This window comes from Carettochelys insculpta, chromosome 4 (assembly GCF_033958435.1).
Source record: "Carettochelys insculpta isolate YL-2023 chromosome 4, ASM3395843v1, whole genome shotgun sequence".
Classification (NCBI taxonomy): Eukaryota; Metazoa; Chordata; order Testudines; family Carettochelyidae; genus Carettochelys; species Carettochelys insculpta.
In genome coordinates this window covers 59349631-59371836 of record NC_134140.1, presented here as the reverse complement: position 1 = coordinate 59371836, position 22206 = coordinate 59349631, and the positions used below count along the sequence as shown (strand labels likewise).

The following is a 22206-nucleotide window of genomic DNA, read 5'->3' as shown; positions in this document are numbered from 1 at the left end:
TGGTAAATCGTGGGAGACGGGAGAGATTCCAGAAGACTGGAAAAGGGCAAATATAGTACCCATTTATAAAAAGGAGAACAAGAATAATCCGGGAAACTACAGGCCAGTCAGCTTAACTTCTGTGTCAGGAAAGATAATGGAGCAGGTCATTAAAGAAATCATCTGCAAGCATTTGGAAGGTGGTAAGGTGCTAGGGAACAGCCAGCATGGTTTTGTTAAAAACAGGTCATGTCAAACCAATCTAATAGCTTTCTTTGATAGAATAACGAGCCTTGTGGATAAGGGAGAAGCAGTGGATGTGGTATACCTAGACTTCAGTAAAGCATTTGACACGGTCTCACATAATATACTTATCAATAAACTATGCAAATACAACTTAGATGGGGCTACTAATAAGGTGGGTGAACAACTGGCTGGATAACCATACCCAGAGAGTAGTTATTAATGGTTTTCCATCCGGCTGGAAAAGTATAACTAGTGGGGTTCCGCAGGGGTCTGTTTTGCGACCGGTTCTGTTCAATATCTTCATTAACAATTTAGATATTGACATAGAAAGTACACTTAGTAAGTTTGCAGATGATACCAAGCTGGGAGGGGTTGCAACTTCTTTGGAGGATAGGGTCATAATTCAAAAGGATCTGGATAAATTGGAGAAATGGGCTGAGGTAAACAGGATGAAGTTTAATAAGGACAAATGCAAAGTGCTCCACTTAGGAAGGAACAATCAGTGTCAACCATACAGAATGGGAAAGGACTGCCTAGGAATGAGTACAGCAGAAAGGGATCTGGGGGTTATAGTGGACCACAAGCTAAATATGAGTCAACAGTGTGATGCTGTTGCGAAAAAGGCAAACATGATTCTGGGGTGCATTAACAGGTGTGTCGTGAACAAGACACGAGAAGTCATTCTCCCGCTCTACTCTGCACTGGTTAGGCCTCAGCTGGAGTATTGTGTCCAGTTCTGGGCACCGCAGTTCAGGAAGGATGTGGAGAAATTGGAGAGGGTCCAGAGGAGAGCAACGAGAATGATCAAAGGTCTAGAGAACATGACCTATGAAGAAAGGCTGAAAGAATTGGGCTTGTTTAGTTTGGAAAAGAGAAGATTGAGGGGGGACGTGATAGCAGTTTTCAGGTATTTAAAAGGGTGTCATAAGGCAGAGGGAGGGAACTTGTTCTTCCTTGCCTCTGAGGATAGAACAAGAGGCAATGGACTGAAATTGCAGCAGGGGAGGTTCAGGTTGGACATTAGGAAAAAGTTCCTAACTCTCAGGGTGATCAAACACTGGAACGAATTGCCAAGGGAGGTGGTAGAATCTCCATCACTGGAGCTATTTAAGAAGAGGTTAGATAGATGGCTTTCAGGGATGGTCTAGAAAGTGCTTGGTCCTGCCATGAGGGCAGGGGGCTGGACTCGATGGCCTCTCGAGGTCCCTTCCAGTCCTACTCTTCTATGATTCTATGATTGTTTTCATATTCAAATTTGACGCATTAACACGTGGTTTGAACCAGGATGCAAATTTTCTGGGACATTATAGGGGCTCTTTGGCATACTTGGCTTAATCTAATTCTTGACTCCCCTGCCCCGCCCCTCTGCTCTCTGATTTGCTCACCTTGATAATTTTTTTCTGATTTGTCAACTTTGATTACTGTTTTTGGTTCTCTATGCCTTAAATATTGAAATGAAGGGTCCTGTGGCACCTTATAGACTAACAGAAAAGTTACCCTGATGCATCTGATGAAGTGAGTCTGCTCACAAAAGGTCATGCTCAAAACTTTTCTGTTAGTCTATAAGGTGCCACAGGACCCTTCGTTGCTGTTACAGATCCAGAGTAACACGGCTACCCCTCTGATACTTAAATATTGAGTCTGTTCTGGTATGGCTATGGTCTGAAGAAGTGGGTCTGTTCCACGAAAGCTCACCTACTAAATTATTTTGTTAGACTTTAAAGTGCTACTTGACTGCTTTTTTGTTTTGATACCCTAACAAGGGAAAACATTGACTAGCTTGCCTCTGGAATACCTTACCTGTAGTTCTGATAGCTTCTATTGACTTTCCTTTATACTTATCAAACAGGCTGAGAGTTGAGTACTTGCTTTTCCCATCCTTTCCCTTGGTTATTTGCCCCAAATGATTGGACATTGCAATGAACTATCATCTAGTCTGCACTGCTCCTGATTGCCTGTGGTGGTTGTCACGATCTGGTCTCGCACCAGCAGCTAACCCTGGATTCTTCTTCGAGTGGTCCCCGTGGGTGCTCCACAGTAGGTGTCGGGCTCAACCCGGCGCCACAGCTCGGAAAATCTTCAGCAGTCTCCGTCGGGTTGTGCATGCGCTGATGCGCGTCGACTCTTCGCGCGCTTACGGTCACGTGCGCAATCCGGTCCCCGCCAGTTCCTTCTCAACTGCTAACGGCTGCAGACGGAATCTTCTCCGGCTCCAACGCCTGAGACAGATAAATCTTATTTTTTTCTCGTGTTAATAGTTTTTAACAGTTCATAGTTAGCAGTTCTATAGTTATTATAGTTAGTTACTCTGTTAAAAGTTGTTAAAAGCTAAAGACTATCTTAAAACCACAGCGGCCGCCTCCGGGCGGGCCCACTGTTTTTGTTTGTCGGCCTTCAAAGGCCAACGGTTATTAACATCACCCAACAGACTGTTAAGTGTGCTATTAGCACCTAAGGACTCAGAGTTAAGTTTTAACTATGCCATCCCCCGGCTTTAAGAAGTGTGAATCTTGCCGGGAGGCCATGCCTGCTTCGGATGGCCATAGCAGATGCAAACGGTGCCTTGGGGAGACACACGTTCCCCAGAAGTGCTCCCATTGTTCCAAGTTGACTAATAGAGCTAGAAAAGATAGAGAAATGAGGCTGAAGATGCTGTTAGTTGACAAAGCACTTCAGCCTGCCTCATCGGAGGCAACGCATGCGGAGGGCTCTTCAGGACCGCACAAGAGGAAGGCTGCCTCTTTGACCTCCTCTGCACAGAAGAAAAGAAGAGCCTCGCCTACTTGATCCCTGCCCCTTACTGTTGGGAGTGGGACGAGTGTAACAAAGGGCCCGTGCACGCTGGCTTCCTCCACTGGTAAAGCCGCGGTGCATGCAACCACTCAAGGCCCTGCAGCTACCGGGGAGACAGCACCGAGAGCCATGTGGGCACTAGTCAGTCCGGCACCGGGATCGACGGCACCGAGGACATCGGCACCGGCAACAACGGCACCGGGAGCAGTGGCAATCAGCATGACACCTGCTCCAGTACCAAGTTCACCAACAAGACCACCCGAGAGGGCAAAGGCTAAAACGAAGACCAGGCACCGCAGCCCCTCTCCGGAGGTAATTGCGCTGCCTCTGTCACCACGATCACCATCAGAGATTCGACGGGCAGCAACACCTTCAGCCTGCCACAGACGTCCTTCTCCTTTTCTTCGGAATCCATCCCAGGGGTCTGCACGCTTTTCTCCATCATCTAGCAGAGATCCCTACGAGTCTTCTCACAGAGGCTCTCCTCGTACGTCGGTATCATCTTGGAGGTCTCGACATTCCAGGCACCACCCTTACATCCATGGGTCATGGTCCAGGTCTCCATCGCCGGGCCCCTGTCCCAGTTGCTACGACCGCCATCATTATGCGGGGCGTCAGCATAGGAGGTCGACATCTCACTATGGATCCCCATCAACCACCCCTCAACGCCACAGTGTTCTGCTTCCACCGGGGGGAACACCACGAGTTCCCCAATCAGAGGCTGGGTCTAAAGACATTGAATCCCACCTCGAAATTCCACAAAGGCAATCACATCAATACAGCCAGGATCCAGAGGAATTGGAGGAGAGATACCATAGTGATGCCTCCTCATCCTCGCCAGACGAGGCCGTGGTCCCTGGAGACATTTCTCCCCCAGATGACCTGAAACAGTTCCAGGAGCTGTTCAAACGAGTAGCTCAATCCCAAGATATTCAAGTGGCGGAGGTGCAGGAGAAACACCACAGACTCCTTAAAAACCTCAGGCCTCCATCTTCTTCTAAAATTGCTATTCCTCTGGACGATTCAATCATGGAGGCAGCCACTAATATATGGCAGACTCCAGCATCCGCTCCTCCTACCAACAAAAGAGTGTACAAAAAGTACTTCGTCCCTGCGAAAGGTATGGAGTTTCTATTTAGTCATCCACAGCCAAACTCGCTAGTGGTTGAATCGTCCCAACACAGGTCCAAATCGTCCCAGTACAAATCTGGGGGATTGGACAAGGACATAAAGAAGCTGGATCTTCTGGGTAGAAACGCCTACTCCTCCTCTACTCTGTTGCTCCGCATGGCCAACTATGCCGCTCATTTGTCGAATCACAATTTTGACAACTATTCCAAGCTCACTGCCCTCATGGACTTCCTTCCGGAGGATAAAAGGCCAATTCTTAAGGCAATTGTGCAAGAGGGCTACGCGGCTTCTCGAGCGGGCGTGCAGATTGCACTGGATGTGGCGGACACAGCGGCCCGTGCCGTGGCCACTGCAGTGGTAATGCGGAGAGAGTCATGACTTCACACATCCGGCATTCCAAAGGAGTTACAGGTCAAAATTGCAGACCTCCCCTTCGACAAAATAAAATTGTTTGCTGAATCGACCGACTCAGTCCTATACTCGAGCAAAGATTCCAGAGCGACACTTCAGACTTTGGGGATATATACTCCACCGTTCAGAAGGAAGAAATTTTATCCTCAGCAATGCCGTTATGGTTACCAACAGCAACGTACCCAATTTCAACGGGGGTATGATCAGGGACGTCATCCACAAACACATTATAAGGGCCCTAGGCGCTGGCCTCAGCAGGGCAACGCCTCCGCAGGGCAAAGTGCAAGACAGCAAGTTTGACGGGTATGTCGAGGGCCGCGAAGCCAAGACCGTACCTCAGTGCCAATCTCAGTACATGTTCCATCACGGACTCAAGCCATTTTACCCACAATGGAAAAGCATCACGTCGGACAAGTGGGTATTGGAGATTGTAAACATGGGATACACGATCCCCTTCCAGTCTTTTCCTCCACCAAATCCTCCCACCGCACCCCTTCTCAGAGACCCCTCTCACCTACCAGAATTAAGGCGGGAGGTGGACCACCTCCTATTCATAGGGGCGGTGGAGAGAGTACCGGAACAATTTCAGGGCAAAGGGTTCTACTCCAGGTATTTCCTAATGGAAAAGAAGACAGGAGGGTGGAGACCCATTTTGGATCTATGCGCACTGAACCAGTACCTATGCAAACAGTGCTTCAAAATGACTACGATGGCTTCAATAATCACGGCACTAGACCATGGCGATTGGTTTGCAGCCCTCGACTTACAGGATGCGTATTTTCATATCGCAATTCATCCAGCCCATAGGCGTTTCCTCCGGTTCCTTGTGGGCACAGATCATTTCCAGTACAGAGTCCTCCCATTCGGACTCTCTTCAGCACCCAGAGTCTTCACCAAGACCTTAGCGGTGGTGTCAGCATACCTACACAGACAGGGAGTTTTCGTTTTCCCGTACCTGGACGATTGCCTGCTAAAGGGAACTTCCCGGGCGGAGGTATTATGGATGATACACATCACCACAAAAACATTTACCTCACTGGGCCTCATCATCAATTTCTCAAAGTCAAAGACCGACCCCACGCAAAATATAGAGTTTACAGGGGCTCGGATAGACTCAGTCACGTCAAGTGTGTATTTACCCGAGGCTCATTTTCGTGCCATCGAATCTCTCGTACAACTACTAACGTACAGCCCCATTGTTCCTGTTCTCACGTGCTTACAACTGTTGGGGCATATGGCAACCACCACGTTTGTGGTGCAAAACGCCAGGCTGCATATGCGAGGATTGCAGCATTGGTTGGCAACCGTATACAAACCCTCAATCCACACTGTCCACAAGAGGGTGTCACTTACGACAGAGGCACGAAACTCGCTAACATGGTGGGGAAACCCCAAGAATCTCCTAACAGAGGTGCCCTTCCGCCAACCACAAATTACTGTGTTCATTACAACAGATGCCTCCCATATGGGATGTGGGGCTCACAGGGACAACAAAACCACTCAAGGATTATGGTCCCCCTCAGAGAAGACACTGCACGTAAACATATTAGAGCTCAGGGCAGTGTTCAATGCGTGCAGGCATTTTCACAATTATCTGCACAGAAAAATAGTTGGCGTGAATACCGACAACACCACCACCATGTTTTATAGAAACCGACGGGGGGGAGCCAGGTCTCGTACACTTTGTGCGGAGGCAGTCTGACTCTGGAACGGGTGCATCGCCAACAATATAATCATAAAGGCTTCATACCTACCGGGGGTCCACAACGTCAAGGCGGACCAACTCAGCAGACACTTTGCGCCCACTCACGAGTGGCAGATCCGTTCAGACCTACTTCACCAGGTGTTCCGCAGATGGGGTTTTCCCCAAATCAACTTGTTCGCCACCCGAGAAAACGAGAAATGTCCCCAGTACTGCTCCAGAGCGGGCATGGGACAGGAGTCTTTGGGGGACGCCTTCATGATCCCATGGAAGGGCCCTCTACTTTATGCGTTCTCTCCCACGACACTTATACACAAGGTCTTGGAGAAGGCCAGAAGGGAGAAAGCACACGATACTCATAGTCCCAACCTGGGACCGGCAACAGTGGTTCCCATTGCTCTTGCGCATGGCTCAACATTGGCCATTTCCCCTACCAACAGTACCGGACATTCTCACTCAGGCTCGCGGGTCAATACTGCACCCGTACCCGAAGAGACTTCGGCTACAAGCATGGCTAATCCATGGCTAAGCGCCTTAGTGACTACATGCTCAGAGGGAGTACAAGTCCTTGAATGTAGTCGGAGAACTTCCACCAGAAAGACTTATCAGCACAAATGGTTGCATTTTTCCGAATGGCGTTCCTCCAGGCAACTAATACCCCAGGACGCCACCATACCTACGATTCTGGATTATTTGCTATAACTCAAACAAAACGGACTTTCCCTATCCTCTATAAAGGTGCATCTGGCGGCTGTATCAGCGTTTCGACATGAAGAGGATGGATCAACCACATATGCCCGTCCTGTTATCTCGCGTTTCCTAAAGGGGTTGGTGAATCTGTACCCCCCTCGGAAACCAATACCGCCGTCATGGAGTTTAGACCTAGTTCTACACACCCTCTCGGGACCGCCCTTTGAACCATTGGCTACGGTCCCCCTTCGACTACTTACTATTAAAATGACTTCCCTCCTGGCAATCACGTCAGCTTGCAGAGTGAGTGAGCTCGCAGCCATAATGTCCACACCACCCTGCACGATCTTCTCAAAAGAAGCGGTGGTCTTACGATTACACCCAGCATTCGTTCCGAAGGTCTCTTCAGACTTTCATATCAACGAACCAATAGTGCTGCCCTCGTTCTATCCTAAGCCTCACAACTCAAATGAAGAGGCACGGTTGCACTTACTTGACGTAAGAAGGGCACTGGCCTTCTACATCGATAGAACTAAACCTTTCCGGAAAATGGACAGACTACTGGTGTCCATTGCATCCAGGTCAAAAGGAGAAGCGCTATCTTCACAGAGGATTTCAAATCACATTGTGTCTTGCATAAGACTGTGTTACGAGATTTGCAAGACTCCTCTGCCAGTTCTGCCAAGAGCCCACTCTACTAGGGTGATGGCAGCGTCAACGGCCTTCTTCAAAGGCATCGCGCTGAGAGATATCTGCAGAGCAGCGACGTGGTCTTCCTATGACACCTTCGCCAAGCACTACGCCATGCACAGGATGCTTGATGAGGATACACGCCTGTCGACAGCAGTCCTTTCACGGGCAAGCTGCGCATAAATCGGGTACCCACCTCCTTTTTCGGGGGGAGGTTACTGCTGGGTAGTCACCTACTGTGGAGCACCCACGGGGACCACTCGAAGAAGAAAGAGAAGTTACTCACCTGTGTAGTAACGATGGTTCTTCGAGATGTGTCCCCGTGGGTGCTCCACTACCCACCCGTTCCTCCCCAGTTCGGAGCTCTGTTTGTGTGTTTTCAGGGGCGTCCGGAGCGGTTGATCAGGAACTGGCGGGGACCGGATTGCACACGTGACCGTAAGCGCGCGAAGAGCCGACGCGCATTGGCGCATGCGCGACCCGACGGAGACTGCTGAAGATTTTCTGAGCTGCCGCGCCGGGGCGAGCCCGACACCTACTGTGGAGCACCCATGGGGACACATCTCGAAGAACTATCGTTACTACACAGGTGAGTAGCTTCTCTGAACTGCATCCATTATTCTCTAAGGTACTACAGGACTCCTCGTTGCTTTTACAGATACAGACTAAACAGCTAACTCTGTGAGACTTTTCAGAGAGAGAAGTTTAATGACTTGTGTTTATTTTTCTCCTCTTTATTCAGCAACAAGGATGAGCTTTTTTTTATGTTTCCAAAAGCACTGAAGCATGAAGTTTTCCTTCTCCATCAGGTTTATTCATGTTAGTAAGGAAGACAGCCAAAAACTCAGTATCATTGTTATAGCTGATGCAAGTGTAACTGGTAGAGAATTTGTACGTGTTGGGTTTTTTTGTTTGTTTGTTTGTTTGTGTTTTAAAGTAGGTGGAACTCCCATCTCTAGAAAAGGCTTAATTGTTTTTGGAATTGAATAGGACCTGAGGTTTTCTTTTGGAAACCAGGATTTTTCTTAGAGTGTTTCTCCTATACGAACAGTAGACTCTGTTACTCAGTAGGATTATCTGGCATAAGTAAGAATATTTCCTGTAATTTACAATATGCTTAACAAGTATAGAGCCTATACAGATGGAAATGTCTACCTGTGGATGTGGATATCTATGATTAGACATCAGGATGCTCGGATGTGCAAGGCTTTACTTCCAAGAGCTTCCATGATTAACAGAGACAAGCATGGTCCCATCACACCCAGGAGCCAGTGCCTCGTTTCAGCAGCTCCTCTTGACGGTGCAGCTGCACTGCCCTGAACCCCCTGCCCCCTCACCACCAGCAGGACTGTACATCCCCATACACAAGAAGCTGCAGCTGTGGGTGGGGCTGTAGGGGTAGGGTAGCCATGCAACTGGGAGGAGCTGCTGGCACAGAGCAGTCTCTTGGGCCTGATGAGATCATGCTCCTCTCTGCTGGCTGAAGTGACTCTTGATAGTAAAGCCTTGCAGGTTTGTAGATCTTGATGTCTGTCTGTGGGTATCTGCATCCATGGGTAGATATTTCTATCCATGCAGGGCTGTACGTATATGACACTTTCCTTTCCATCAGGTTATGAAATTTAGCACTATAAGAAGCAGCAAATATTGTGAATACTATTAAGGACGAATAATAATAATAATGGTAGTCGATCGATCTGATGATGACAAATCTGTGCAGATCATCTATTCTTGGTCTCATGGTGTGCCCTCTGGCGACTGTATAAGCCAATTCTAGAGGTGCACATTTCGCCGCAGATGGTGCATGGGAAGTTCACAATCAGTGGGTTGTGCATTGCTGATATTTTCTGACAGTAACTTTTGTTAACAGACCACTGTAATGTAGACTTAGCCTAAAGCTCCCAGATTCGTCTTTTGAAAGTATTACATAAGAATGTCCATACTGAGTCTGACAGAAGGTACATCTCACCCTGTTTTTTTCAAACATTTTTTTAAACTACCCCTTTTTTAAATTAAAAATATACATGTATAAGTACCCCCCGCTACTCTTGCACACCCCAAAGGGTACATGTACCACTGGTTGAGAAACATGGTTCTATAGTCTTGAAACAAATGCCATTCGACCTTTCCAGATTACTGTACCCTTTTCAGGAGTCAGATTTGTTTTGCATACCACCAAGTTACACCTCACATAAAAGCTACGTACAAAACCATGCAAAACTATCACAGATTACAACTGAAAACTTACTTACTTTCTACCATTTTATCAAACAAATGAATTGGAATAGAAATACTGTAATTACATTTCAGTGTCAGGCATATGAAGCAGTAGAAACAAGTCATCTGAATGAACTTTTATATTGTACTGACTTTATTAGTGTTTTTATGTTGCCTGTTGTAAAACTAGGCAAATATCTAAATGAGTTGATAAACCCCTTGAAGACTTGTGTGTACCCGCAATGGTACATGTGCCCTGGTTGACAAACATGGATCTAGCCAACTATCCTGTCTTTCGATAGTGGCCACTGCCAGGTGCCTCAGAAAGAATGTAACCATCAAGTGATCTCTGCCGTGTTGCTTATTATCAGTTTCTGGCAAACAGAGGCTAGGTACATCATTCCTGCCAACCCTAACAACCATTGAATAGACCTATCCCCCATGAATTTATCTAATTCTTTTTTGAACTCTGTTATAGTCTTGGCTTTCTAGCAAAGAGTTCTACAGGTTAACTGTGCATTGTGTGAAGAAATACTTGTTTTTTTAAATAAATACCTGTTGACTATTTGTTGTTAGAAGGAGTAAAGCCTGTTGTGCAGCTGTCCTTTGAGGATGATAGCAGAGTGAAGCCTGCACAACAATCTGTAACCTATTAACTCCCTATTTTTAATAAAGGTTCTTTTTCTTAAAAGAGCTTTGTTTTCCTTAAAAGCTTGTCTGTCTCACCATCTGAAAGTGGTATAATTAAAGATATTATCTCATCCACCTTGTGTCTCTACTATGCGTAGATAGTTTCATTCTACATATGTTACCCTTTGAGAAATTGCTTTGAGATAGGCACAGCTGGAAGTGGGATCAGTGAGAGCTAATCCAAGGGAAGGAGAGAGATGTGATGAAACCAGGGCATGGAGGCAACAAAATGTAGATGAAAAAAATTAAAAGGTTGAGGACCGAGTAACTGGTTTGGTAGCTTAAATAGAACAACCTCTGTGAAATCATCTTCATTTGATTTCCCCCATTTGCTCTGCTTTCCAAGAACCTTAACTCTTATCTAACTGGAAGAATTTTGTGGGCGGGGGGAGGGAATTTCCCTGGAAAAATATATTAAATTGAAACTTTTCTGTAAAGATGCTAAATTTAAATTTAATTTGTTTTTTGCCTATGCATTGATTTTCAGACTTCCTACAATGTGATTAGTTTATGTGATTAGAAGTGTAAAGGCTGAGAGATAGCAAGCTCAGTTGGGCAAAATGTTTTCGAGTACTGGTAAGTTAGTTATTTCAAAGTCCTGAAAATTCTCACAGTGAACACATAGATAATTGAATAAGCAAATTAGAGTTACATGTATTGAGGTGATTAAGGAGATGAATGCATTGTTGATCTGGAGTCACAGGCTGCAGGTGCCCCTTGGTGCTGAATTCTCTTATTTTGTCTATTTGAGTAGCAGTGGGGCCTCGTGGGCATAGATAGGGCTGAGAGATAGAAGCCACTGAGAGCTAAACCTCACCCAGGTACTGACTAATGTGGGTCTCCATAAGTTATTTAACTTAGTTAATTTCCTCATCTATGAAATGGGTATGATATTTACCTATCTTCACAGGATGGTGTAAGAATGAATTGATATAAATGTGTACATTTTGAAGATGTAAACATTAAATAATATTCTATAAGCAAAATATTCATTACCTTGAGATTTTCCCGTGTTCTAAATCATTTGTTAGGTTGATAATAAAATAGGCCTGCCTGTTCATAATTTGATTGTTGATACAACTGATGTTCTTAGATATTTAAGTCAGTGTGGGAAACTTAGTGTTAGAGAGTTTCACTGCCAAGCGGTGTGTTGATTTGGAATACAGGCTGACCTTACTTTTGAAACAGAGTACAGAAGGCAGATCAATCACAGAGATGCACAGCTATGCAAAATTGAAGCACATGCAAAATGCTTTCGATGATTTTTTTTAATATAATAGTAAGCGTTCATTTCTGTCTGATTTAGGACAAATGAGGAGAAAATGGGAAGAAAGATTGAAGAAAGTTGATGAACTAGCAGCTCAATATAAAAGAAAGCCACTTTGCCCTGTTTACAGGCCACAGCTGTCTAAACCGTGGCAACCACCCTCTGTTTGGAATCTCTTTCGTCGACAAGCTCAAGCTTTTAACTATGCAAAAACCTGTAAAGAGGTAAGATATTAGATTGTTACAAGCTGTCTTCACTGTTTAGAAACTTCATTTGTTCACCTATCAAGTTCAGTTCAGGTTTCAGAATTCTTTTGTTATGCAGTCCTGATACATCAGGTATTTTTTTTTCCTTGCAGGTCAAAATGATGCATCAGTTATAATACTCGGTAATTCTAATATTAGACTGTCAGATGTAATAAGGGCTAGTTCTAACACAAGACTCTAGTTGTGTTGTTAATGTCTAATAATAGAACTGCTTGTGCAGAAGAAAGACCAAAGTGGAGGTCTGGCAAGGAGTCAAAATGGCAAGGCGTAGCAGAAGATTGGAAAGGAGTAATAATCGAGTAGGAAGGAAGGAGAGAAAAGAGGACAGAGAAGGAGGAACAGGAAAAACAGAGAAGATAAGATACAAAAGAGGTAGAGATGAATGGAAAAAGAAGCAAAAATAATTCCCACAAGAGACAAAAGCTCAGACAAACTTTTGCCATTTAGGAGGCGTTCTTAAACAAATGGATTCATAGACGACCAGACACACACGAATTTTCTAAAATATATAGCAGATAGGGAAATTACCTTGACTTAGAAAGGTAAAATAACAATTCAGATAATATTTATATTTGTCTTTCTAAAGGCTAGGGGAGAATGTGTCAAACACAAATAGAGGGACACCTACCTCACGCATCTTCCTGGGGGTACACCTGGCTCTACATATCCTGCAGCACCCCGGCAGTGTCCCCAGTGCTCTCACTGTCTGCAATTACAGCCAATAGGAACAGCATGGGAAAAGCCTCCAGACCAGTGCTTGCCTGTGCTGCCATTTCTCCAGCCAGAGGACAAGGGAGCAGCAGTGTGCGGAGCCACTTTCACCCCATGCCAGGCAGGGCTGCAAGCTGGATCTAGCCCCAGCTTGCCTGGAACAGGCCCATGAGGACTGGGGCTTATACTCCAGACACCTGGGGGGCTGTTGGGCTGGAGCACCGGTGCAAATTCCCTGCTGCAGGAGGGAGGCTGAGTCCTGAGCTTTGTGGGCTGAATACAGCCCACAGGCCATCGGTTCCCCACCCCTGGCCTAGAGAAACAACTACAGGAAGATAAACAAGATTTGGCAGAAGTAAATGTTTCCCAGCACAGAATTATAGTGAAAACTGCCAAGGACTTAGTCTGAAGTAGACAAAGTCAGAATTAGAGCACAAAAAACACTAGAGCCAAGAACTCAGGTAGGAACTAGTTGAGATGTGGGCAATAAGTGGCCTGTGGGCCAGATGCTGTTCTCCAGGCTTAGTCTGTGGTCAGCACCTTATTTACCCATATGGCCGCAGATAGACACTCACAGCTCTAACTGGGTGGAAACAGCAAGCCAAAGGCAAGGGGGGCTGAGAGTGGCCATACCTTCGGATGCAAAGGTAAATCATCTGGCAGCCCTGCAGAGGCTAACTCTGGTGAACTGCATCTAGCGCGCAGGCTGCTTACTGCCCACCCTGGAGCTAGCTACACATCAGGTGGTAAAAAATGGCCTAAAGTTGTTCTGGAACAATGTACGTACTGTGGGGACAAACAGTATCAATCCCTGGTACAGGTTGGTCCTCCCTAGTCAGGCACCCCTACAACCTCACTGGTCCCAAACCAGGGAGTTTGCTGGACAGAGGAGGTCAGTGCTGCTGCTGGGCTCCCCTCTCTTGCCAGCTTCCTGCAGCTCCACTGTCTCTGATGGCCTGGCTCTGCCTCAAGCCCTGGCTTGGCTCCCAGTTCAGCTTCCAGCCCAGCAGGAACACTCTTGTCAGACACCCATCTAGTCTCTGCTCCCAGCTGCGGGGGCTCCCCAGTCCAGCAAAATCCAGCTGACTGGGAGCATGGTGAAAAGCAAGCTGAAAAGGCCAGAGACTCTGGCAGCAGGTATATTGATGGGAACAGAGATGTAAGAGCCCCGCTGCCTTGTGGGTTATCCTGGGAAGGAGCAAGGCTAAGGGAGTAAACCCTGACAGAAAATCTGGAGGGGAGTCCTAAGGCAGTTCTGTGCCAACTTCTGACATTGACCCGGCAACTTCTGCAGCTGAGCTGGTACCAGACGTAGAGGTTACCCTCTCCTTTGGACTATATCAGTAAAGCCGAGAGGGGGACGCTGGCGTCTGGGCAGCCCAGGGTCCCAAAAAAAACCCAAAAGTATTGCCCAGGCTCACACCTGGAGAGGTACTCCAGCATCGCTTAACAGTATTGAACCAACACGGGAGGTAACAGATACCGGTTATAAGCTCTTGCTCGATTGGCGTAGAGAACGAGTGCCGGGGTTGCCTTCGACGGTGGGAGAGCTCATCACATCTCACTGGACAGTCACCTCCCGCCTCAAGCTGGGCAGCCCCTAACCAGTAGGGTACTGTCCCACCACAGTTCACCTGCCTCACTGGGTGCGTGAGGCTTAAGGTTCCCAAACCTGACAAGTGACTGAAATTTGAGCACCAGGCAAACCAATAAGAAAATCAACAAGAAAAGGAAACCATTAAAGTTTTAAGCTTGCTTGCTGGAATGTGCAGACCATGCTGACCAGTTTGACTGGAGATCTTCAGGACATCAGTGACACCTGAAAGACCACTGTCATCAGTGAAGAACTGAAGAGGCTCCAAGTTGACATTGCTGCTCTGCAAGAGACGCAACTCACAGATTCGGGATCTCTAAAGGAAAAGGACTACACCTTCTTCTGGTAGGGTAAAGCCCAAGAAGAACACAGGGAGCATGGTGTTGGCTTTGCCATTAGAAACACCCTTCTACAAATGGTGGAATTAGTCATGGGTGGATCAGAAAGACTCCTTCAGGTCATACTTCAAACTTGCGCCGGTCCTGTCCACCTGATCAGTGCTTACGCTCCAACCCTGTATGCCACACCAGAAGTAAAAGACAAGTTCTATGACGTGCTTAGTGCTGCCATAGCGCAAATACCTGCTCGCAAACAACTGTACATTTTGGGTGACTTCAGTGCAAGAGTTGGAGCCGATCGTGACTCATGGCCTTCCTGCTTAGGACACTTCAGTGTGGGGAAGAATGAATAAAAACGGACAGCGTCTTCTCAAACTTTGCATGTACCACAATCTGTGCATCACAAACACATTTTTCCAAACCAAGCCGCAGCACAGAGTGTTATGGAGACACCCATGCTCAAAACACTGGCATCAACTAGACGTCATCACTAGACGTGATAACCTCAAAAACGTCCTTCAGACACGCAGCTATCATAGTGCCGACTGCAATACAGATCACTCGCTAGTTTGCTCCAAACTCAAGGTGAGACCCAAGAAGTTGTACCATTCTAAACCAACTGGAAGGTCCTGCATTGATGCCAGAAAGACAGCAAACTCAGAGAGAGCAGAAAAGTTCAGAGTGACCCTCAAGGAGAATCTGCGCAGCAGCCTTGGGGGTGCCGATGTGACATCCAGATGGCAGCATCTCAGGGATACAATTTACAACAAGGCCTTGTCGGTGTTTGGAAGAAGAGCTAGAAACACAAATGACTGGTTCGAAGCTAACTCCGATGAGATGATTCCAGCCATCGAAAAGAAGCACACTGCACTCCTGGAGTACAAACACTCACCAAGCCAGAGTACCCTGCAAGCACTCAGAGCAGCCAGAAAAACAGTACAGCAGACAGCCAGGCGCTGTGCCAACAACTACTGGCTCTATCTATGCAGCAGCATCCAGACCAGTGCTGACTCTGGTAATCTCAGGGGAATGTACGAGGGCATCAAGAAGGCATTATGACCCACCCAGAACAAGATGGCACCTCTGAAATCCAAATCTGGTGAAGTCATCTCTGACAAAGCCAAACAGATGGAGCGCTGGGTCGAGCACTACTCCGAGCTGCACTCACGCGAGAACATTGTGGTTGATACAGCCCTCAGTGTCGTCGAGCTCCTACCAGTAATGGACGAACTGGATCAGGAACCAACTGTGGACGAACTGAAGAAAACCATCAACAGCATTGCAGTAGGAAAGGCCCCAGGCCAGGATGGTATACCACCAGAGATAATCAAGTGTGCCATGGACACCCTCCTGGAACCCCTACATGAGCTACTGTGCCTGTGCTGGAGAGAGGGAGAGGATGCACAGGATATGCGCAATGCTAACATTGTAACCTTGTATAAGAACAAAGGAGACAGAAGCGACTGCAACAATTACTGTGGAATCTCCCTCCTAAGCATCACTGGTAAACTGTTCACTCGCGTCATCCTCGGCAGACTCCAGAAGATTGCTGAGAGGGTGTATCCCGAATCACAGTGTGGATTCTGTGCAGAGAGCTCTACCATTGACATGGTCTTGTCTCTGAGGCAGCTGCAGGAGAAATGCAGGGAGCAGAGGAAGCCACTCTATATTGCTTTCATTGACCTGACCAAGCCTTTTGACTTGGTCAGCAGGGATGGACTGTTCAGATTGCTCCACGGTTACTCAAGATGATCCAGTCTTTCCATGAAGACATAAGAGGAACCATCCAGTATGACGGCACATTATTGGATGTTTTCAGCATCAGGAGTGGCGTCAAACAAGGATGCGTCCATGCTCCGACATTGTTCCGGATCTTCTTCGCACTCCTCCTGAAGCATGCCTTTGGATCTTCAACGGAGGGCATCTTTATGCACACGAGATCTGATGGGAAACTGTTTAATCTTGCAAGGCTGAAAGCTAAATCTAAGGTGCGGGAAGTCCTCATCAGAGATATGCTGTTCGCAGATGATGCTGCTGTAGTGTCACACACAGAAGACCAGCTTCAGAAGCTACTGGATCAGTTCTCCAAAGCATGCAAGAACTTCGGGCTTTCCATCAGCCTAAAGAAGACAAACGTACTTGGTCAGGATGTTGCTGAACCTCCATCAATCAGCACTGACAACTGTACATTAGAGGTCCTCCATGAGTTCGTTTACCTCGGGTCCACCATCACTGACAGCCTGTCATTGGAGACTGAGCTAAATAGGAGGATCGGAAAAGCAGCCACAACTCTGTCCAGACTCAGCGAAAGAGTGTGGAATAACATCAAGTTGTACACCCACACCAAAATGCAAGTCGACAGAGCCTGCATCCTCAGCACCCTCCTTTACGGCAGCGAGTCTTGGACCCTGTATGCCTGCCAGGAAAAGAGGCTGAACATCTTCCACTTGCGCTGCCTCAGGTGCGTGCTTGGAATGTCGTGGAAGGACAGTGTTCAACACTGCCGTCCTTGAGCAAGCTGGAATCCCAACCATGCACACCCTCCTCAGGCAGCGGCAGCTCCACTGGCTTGGCCACATCCACAGGATGAATGATGGAAGGATCCCAAAAGACATCCTGTATGGCAAGCTAGCCTCTGGCAAAAGACCTCCCGGACGCCCCCAGTTGCGCTACAAAGATGTTTGCAAGAGGTACCTCAGGGAGGTAGACATCGAGCCAGACAGCTGGGAGGAGCTGGCAGACGATCGCAGCAGATGGAGGCAGGAACTATACAAGGGACTTCAGAAGAGTGAGATGAGGATCAGACAGCTAGCAGAGGAGAAGCGAGCCCACAGAAAGCACAGCAAGGACCTGCCAGACACTCATTACACATGCAACAGATGCAGCAAGGACTGTCACTCTCGTGTGGGCGTTCACAGTCACAGTCGACACTGCAAATGATGATCCCAAATGGAACTACGAAGGGCGTGATCCATAGTCTACGTAGACTGAAGGATGCCTACTACTACTACTAGAGATGTAAGAATTGGTGAATGATACAGTAAGGTTTCAGGAAAAGCTGATAGCAGTGGAGCAGACCTTGGAGGAGGAAAAAGCAACCCTAGATAAGGAGAAAAGAGAACAGGAGTTCTAGGTAGAGTTCCTGGTACATAAGAAGCAGAGGTCATTTCTTCCTTCCACTGCCCTTTTAGGGATTTGCCTATACTGAGCATGCAAACATGGACTGAGCATACCCAGGCTGGTTGTCCTCAGTCTGCCTCTTCTCCTATTAGCAGGTCATTTTGAAGAGCTCATTTGAGAGCCAAGTGGGAACTCTCCTGGCACCAGGCAGGATGTAGTCTTGAGGGAAAAGCGATGTGATGGGTTGCACCAGGGTGTTATTTCAGGACTAACTAAAATTCAGGCCCAATTGAAGGACAGCATGGTTTGTCTCCATAAAGAGATAAGTGAGACCTGATGGTAAATGCCCTCTCTCTGGGAAGCGGTTAAAAAGAAGATGGGGAGGGTGAGGGAGGATCAGACAGGTTTTCCCAGAGGTAAGCCAAAAGCCTGGCTGACATGCTGCTTCTGGTGAGTTAGAGCCTTCCAGATACCCTTAGTAAGAACTGTGCTAGCTCCTGGCCTGGGGGATTGAGCAACATGGGAAGGAGAAGGAGCAGCAGTCCTCAGCACAGGTGTACCTCTTGCTGCTGGCTGCTGAGCCTAGCAGGCTGAAGGTTTACTTTCAGTGCATTTTGTTATTGTTTTTTGATGGGCTCTGACCCTACAACGACCTGGATGCTATAAAGAGATCATAGAATTATAGGGTTGGAAAAGACCTCAGGAGGTCATCAAGTCCAACCCTCTGCTCAAAGCAGGACCAGTCCCAGCTTTCATCCCAGTAAGGGCTTTGTCAAGCTGTGACTTAAAAACCCTCTAGAGATGGAGATTTCACCACTACTCTAGGTAACCCACTCCAGTGCTTTGACACCCTCCTGGTAAAATAGTTTTTCCTAATATCCAACATAGGACTCTTCCCCAGCAACTGGAGACCCTTGCTCCTTGTTTTGTCATTTGTCACCACTGAAAATAGCCTCTCTCCATCTTTGTAATTCCCCTTCAGGTAGTTAGTTGAAGGCTGCTGTGGTCTGACTGCAGGGCTCAAGTACTCTTGTATGGTCAAGATGGGCCAAAGGATATTGTGTGGGTGGGCAAGGAAACTGAAGCACAGCTGCTACAGTGCTACATTTGGCATGGCATGTTTGACACAGATGGCTTTTGGGAGTACATCTCTCCTTCCATCCCCTAGTTTTTGATGCCTCTACAGTAACATGTTCTTATTTTAAAACATTTTTCCTCTCCTCTTTTACTGTATGTCAAACCCACAGAGTTAACAGGGAGAACAGACTAAGGACCCTATCCCGTGGCTACTTTCATGTAGGCTGGTTCTCTGAGAAGCTACATTAACTTAAATGGATCTTGGTGGAGCATTCTGCCCAGGCAGAGCTTGTCAAAGGATTGTGCTCTGCCTCATGGGGAATGGTGTATGTGATAAAGTACAAAGTAAATATTTTGAGACAGTTGTTACTAATCAACTCTTTGAATGTTATGATTGTCATTATAGAAGTTATGTAATATATGGAGATACACCTATCTCACAGAACTGGAAAGGACCTTGAGAAGTGATTCAGTCCTGTGTGCTGCCCTCACAGCTGGACCTATCACCATCCCTGACAGATTTTTTTTTTTAATCTATTTGCCCCAGATCCCTAAATCGCCTCCTCAAGAATTCTCCCAAGCCTGGGTTTAGCAGGCCAGTGCTCAAACCACTGAGTTATTCCTCCCCTTGCCAGTTATGACTGTCAAAGCCATTTCCTAATTATGTTGCAGTTGGGGAACATTTTTCTCTGTTGGGTCACTTTTGGTTGTGTATATAGTATATAATCCATAGCATGGTTTGGACATAATTTTGCTTGATTTAGTCCCTCTGCTGCCTCTCTTTCCATGGGGAAGCCTCTTCTCTCTATACTTTCTCTTCATACAGATAGTACTGTGCTGATGATCATAATATTTTACTAGGCATGTACCATATTAGGGTTTGATTTCAATCTCGGTTACATCAATGCAAATCCATAGTAGCTTTAATGGACTCAGTGAGATGCTCAAGAGTTATAATGGTGTAATTTAAATTAAAATTGTCTTTTAATTAGCAATAAAAGGTACTCGGGTTTTAAAAAAAAAAAGCTTTAACCATCCTTTGATAGGTTGTTGCTAAGTAGAAAATAATTACTAACCTTTGATCTGAGAAATTAATTTCAGGCATAAGGTTTTAATTAGTGATCTCAAAAATGAACAGTTAACTTTTTCTTTTACGTTAAAAAGGATGTTCATGTATTTGCTTTGGAAATGAACACAGAAGATGGACAAAGGTACTATCTTGTGACAACATATACAGAGCTTTGGTTTTATTACAAGTGAGTATACTCATCTGTTTTAAATTTCATCAGGAAAATTAAAATTATAGACAAGCTCTCAAAAGAAGGGTAACATAACTTGATCTCTGACACTGATCCCCTCAATATGTGCTACAGTACTTGAACACTGAAAAGAATTGGTATCCATAGTGAATGACCATCTTCATTGTGCTGCATCAGCAGAAAAAATTGTCTCCATGAACAATGTCATTTAACAGAAAAATCACATGATCAAGTTCTAGTTTTGAAAAGTCTAATAAAGATTTACAATCACCATAAAATTCCTTAAATGTTTTAACAATAATGCATCTGATTATTAAATAACAGAATTCAAAAAAAATCCAACTTTTTTATTTATGCTCTTTACGTTTTGTATTTTTCAGTTTGATATCAAAATTTAAAGAAGTTCATTTCACCTTTTGTGTTAGTTTTACATTAAGGTTTTCAGCATTGGTGCTTTGCATTGTAAAATGATGCAAGGGTAGTTTAATTGTTCACAATTTTTTCATTAGTTATTTTTATTCATGAAAACATATGTGTTGGTCTTGTTTGTAAAAATGTTTTACAAAATCTAAATTGAGCCCACTGTATGTTTACAGTGGTTTGACACAGACGTAAAATGTTTTATTCAGAACAAAATGAGGTTACTTTTAAAGAATTTCAGCAAGTGTTTCACTAAAGAGTAATAGAAAAATCTTTAGTTTTTTAATTTTTGTTCATAAACATGGATGATGACTTTTGACTATTTCCTGTTTAGCAAAGAACATAAAACGAATCTTATGCATTGCTATGAAGTTATTCCTGAAAAAGCTGTCTGCAAACTGTATTTTGATTTAGAGTTCTATAAATCAGTGAATCCAGGAGCTGATGGCAAGAGGATGATTGAAAAGTTAATTGAGGTAAAACTAGAACAATAGTTCGAATATAACATTCTGTAGATCTACTTAATTGTTATTGGCATTAATGTGGACAAAAAGGAGAATGTGAACATATTTCCCCTTATTCTATAGCTGAAGTTATGCAAGCTTAAATGAAAATTGATTACACATTTTTAGAGAAGATTTCAAAAAGCATGTTTTGATACTGCTAAATAAAGCAAAGCTTTTCAGGTTTTCCCGCTCTAAAGAAACAGGAGGCAAATGGTGGTTAGTAGGACACCATGGTCACCATAGACGTGCAACATAATTTCTTTTTCGTTATATTGGTTCTGCAGAGTCTCACTGATTATGTGCCCTGATACAAGAGCCATAGAACCAAAGAAAGAAGTAAAATTGTTAGGGAGCGTATAAGTATGCTCCTGAGTTCTAACAAAAGGCGTCACCCTCTATTTTATCCTAAGTTCTTCTTTTCTTAGTTACTGCAGTTGTGTAAAGCCCTTTCCTTCCCTGCTCTACCCTGTGTGTTTTTTTCCCTTAGACCTGTTTATTGTTCTGCAGAGGCATTCCTTGTTTTTTTTCTAATTAGCACAAATGTGATTTTTCATATGGATTTGGTTGGGCTTGTAGCAGGATGTTATCTTCAGTGTGATAGACAAAGAATATGAAACAGGCTTCAGAAATACACTTCCTTTTCAAGTAAAATGCCCTCTCAGAAACACATGAAGATTGAAAAGCTTTCATCATAAGACCGTTGTGCATTCGTGACTTTTGCTAGGAAGGAAAGAAGCCACAGACTTGAATGAGGGCTTTCTTCAGGCCAGCCCTTAGAGCAGTGTTTCCCAAACTTAAAACCTTTGCGTTCCCCTTCCAGGATTTTGGCCTTATGTGCGTACCCCATCTCCCACTGCTGTCCCAGTGCTTATCTCTTGATTTGTAGTAATTTATTTTCTGCTGCTTATCCCTTTGAAATTCTTTGGTGTACACACTGGCAGTACGTGTACCACACTTTGGGAAACACTGCCTTAGAGGATCTATTTCCTTTGTGGGCACGTGAGTGAAATTTAAGCAAACTTCAAAATCAAAGATGATTGTTGAAACCAAAAGTCAGGGATGTGAGGTACCACAAGCTGAAGCTTTTGGACTTCCTGGA

General features: G+C 45.5%; 1 protein-coding gene across 1 annotated transcript in view; it reads left to right on the top strand.

Moving 5' to 3' along the window:
* The window catches only part of PRIMPOL (primase and DNA directed polymerase), a 66064-nt gene that overhangs the window by 4531 nt on the left and 39327 nt on the right, over positions 1-22206 (top strand). Inside the window, exons 2-4 of the mRNA XM_074992939.1 lie at positions 11856-12040; positions 20087-20178; positions 20936-21077. Of these exons, the coding sequence (XP_074849040.1) occupies positions 11861-12040; positions 20087-20178; positions 20936-21077 (414 nt within the window). The 5' untranslated portion in view covers positions 11856-11860. The remainder of the gene's footprint in view (positions 1-11855; positions 12041-20086; positions 20179-20935; positions 21078-22206) is intronic.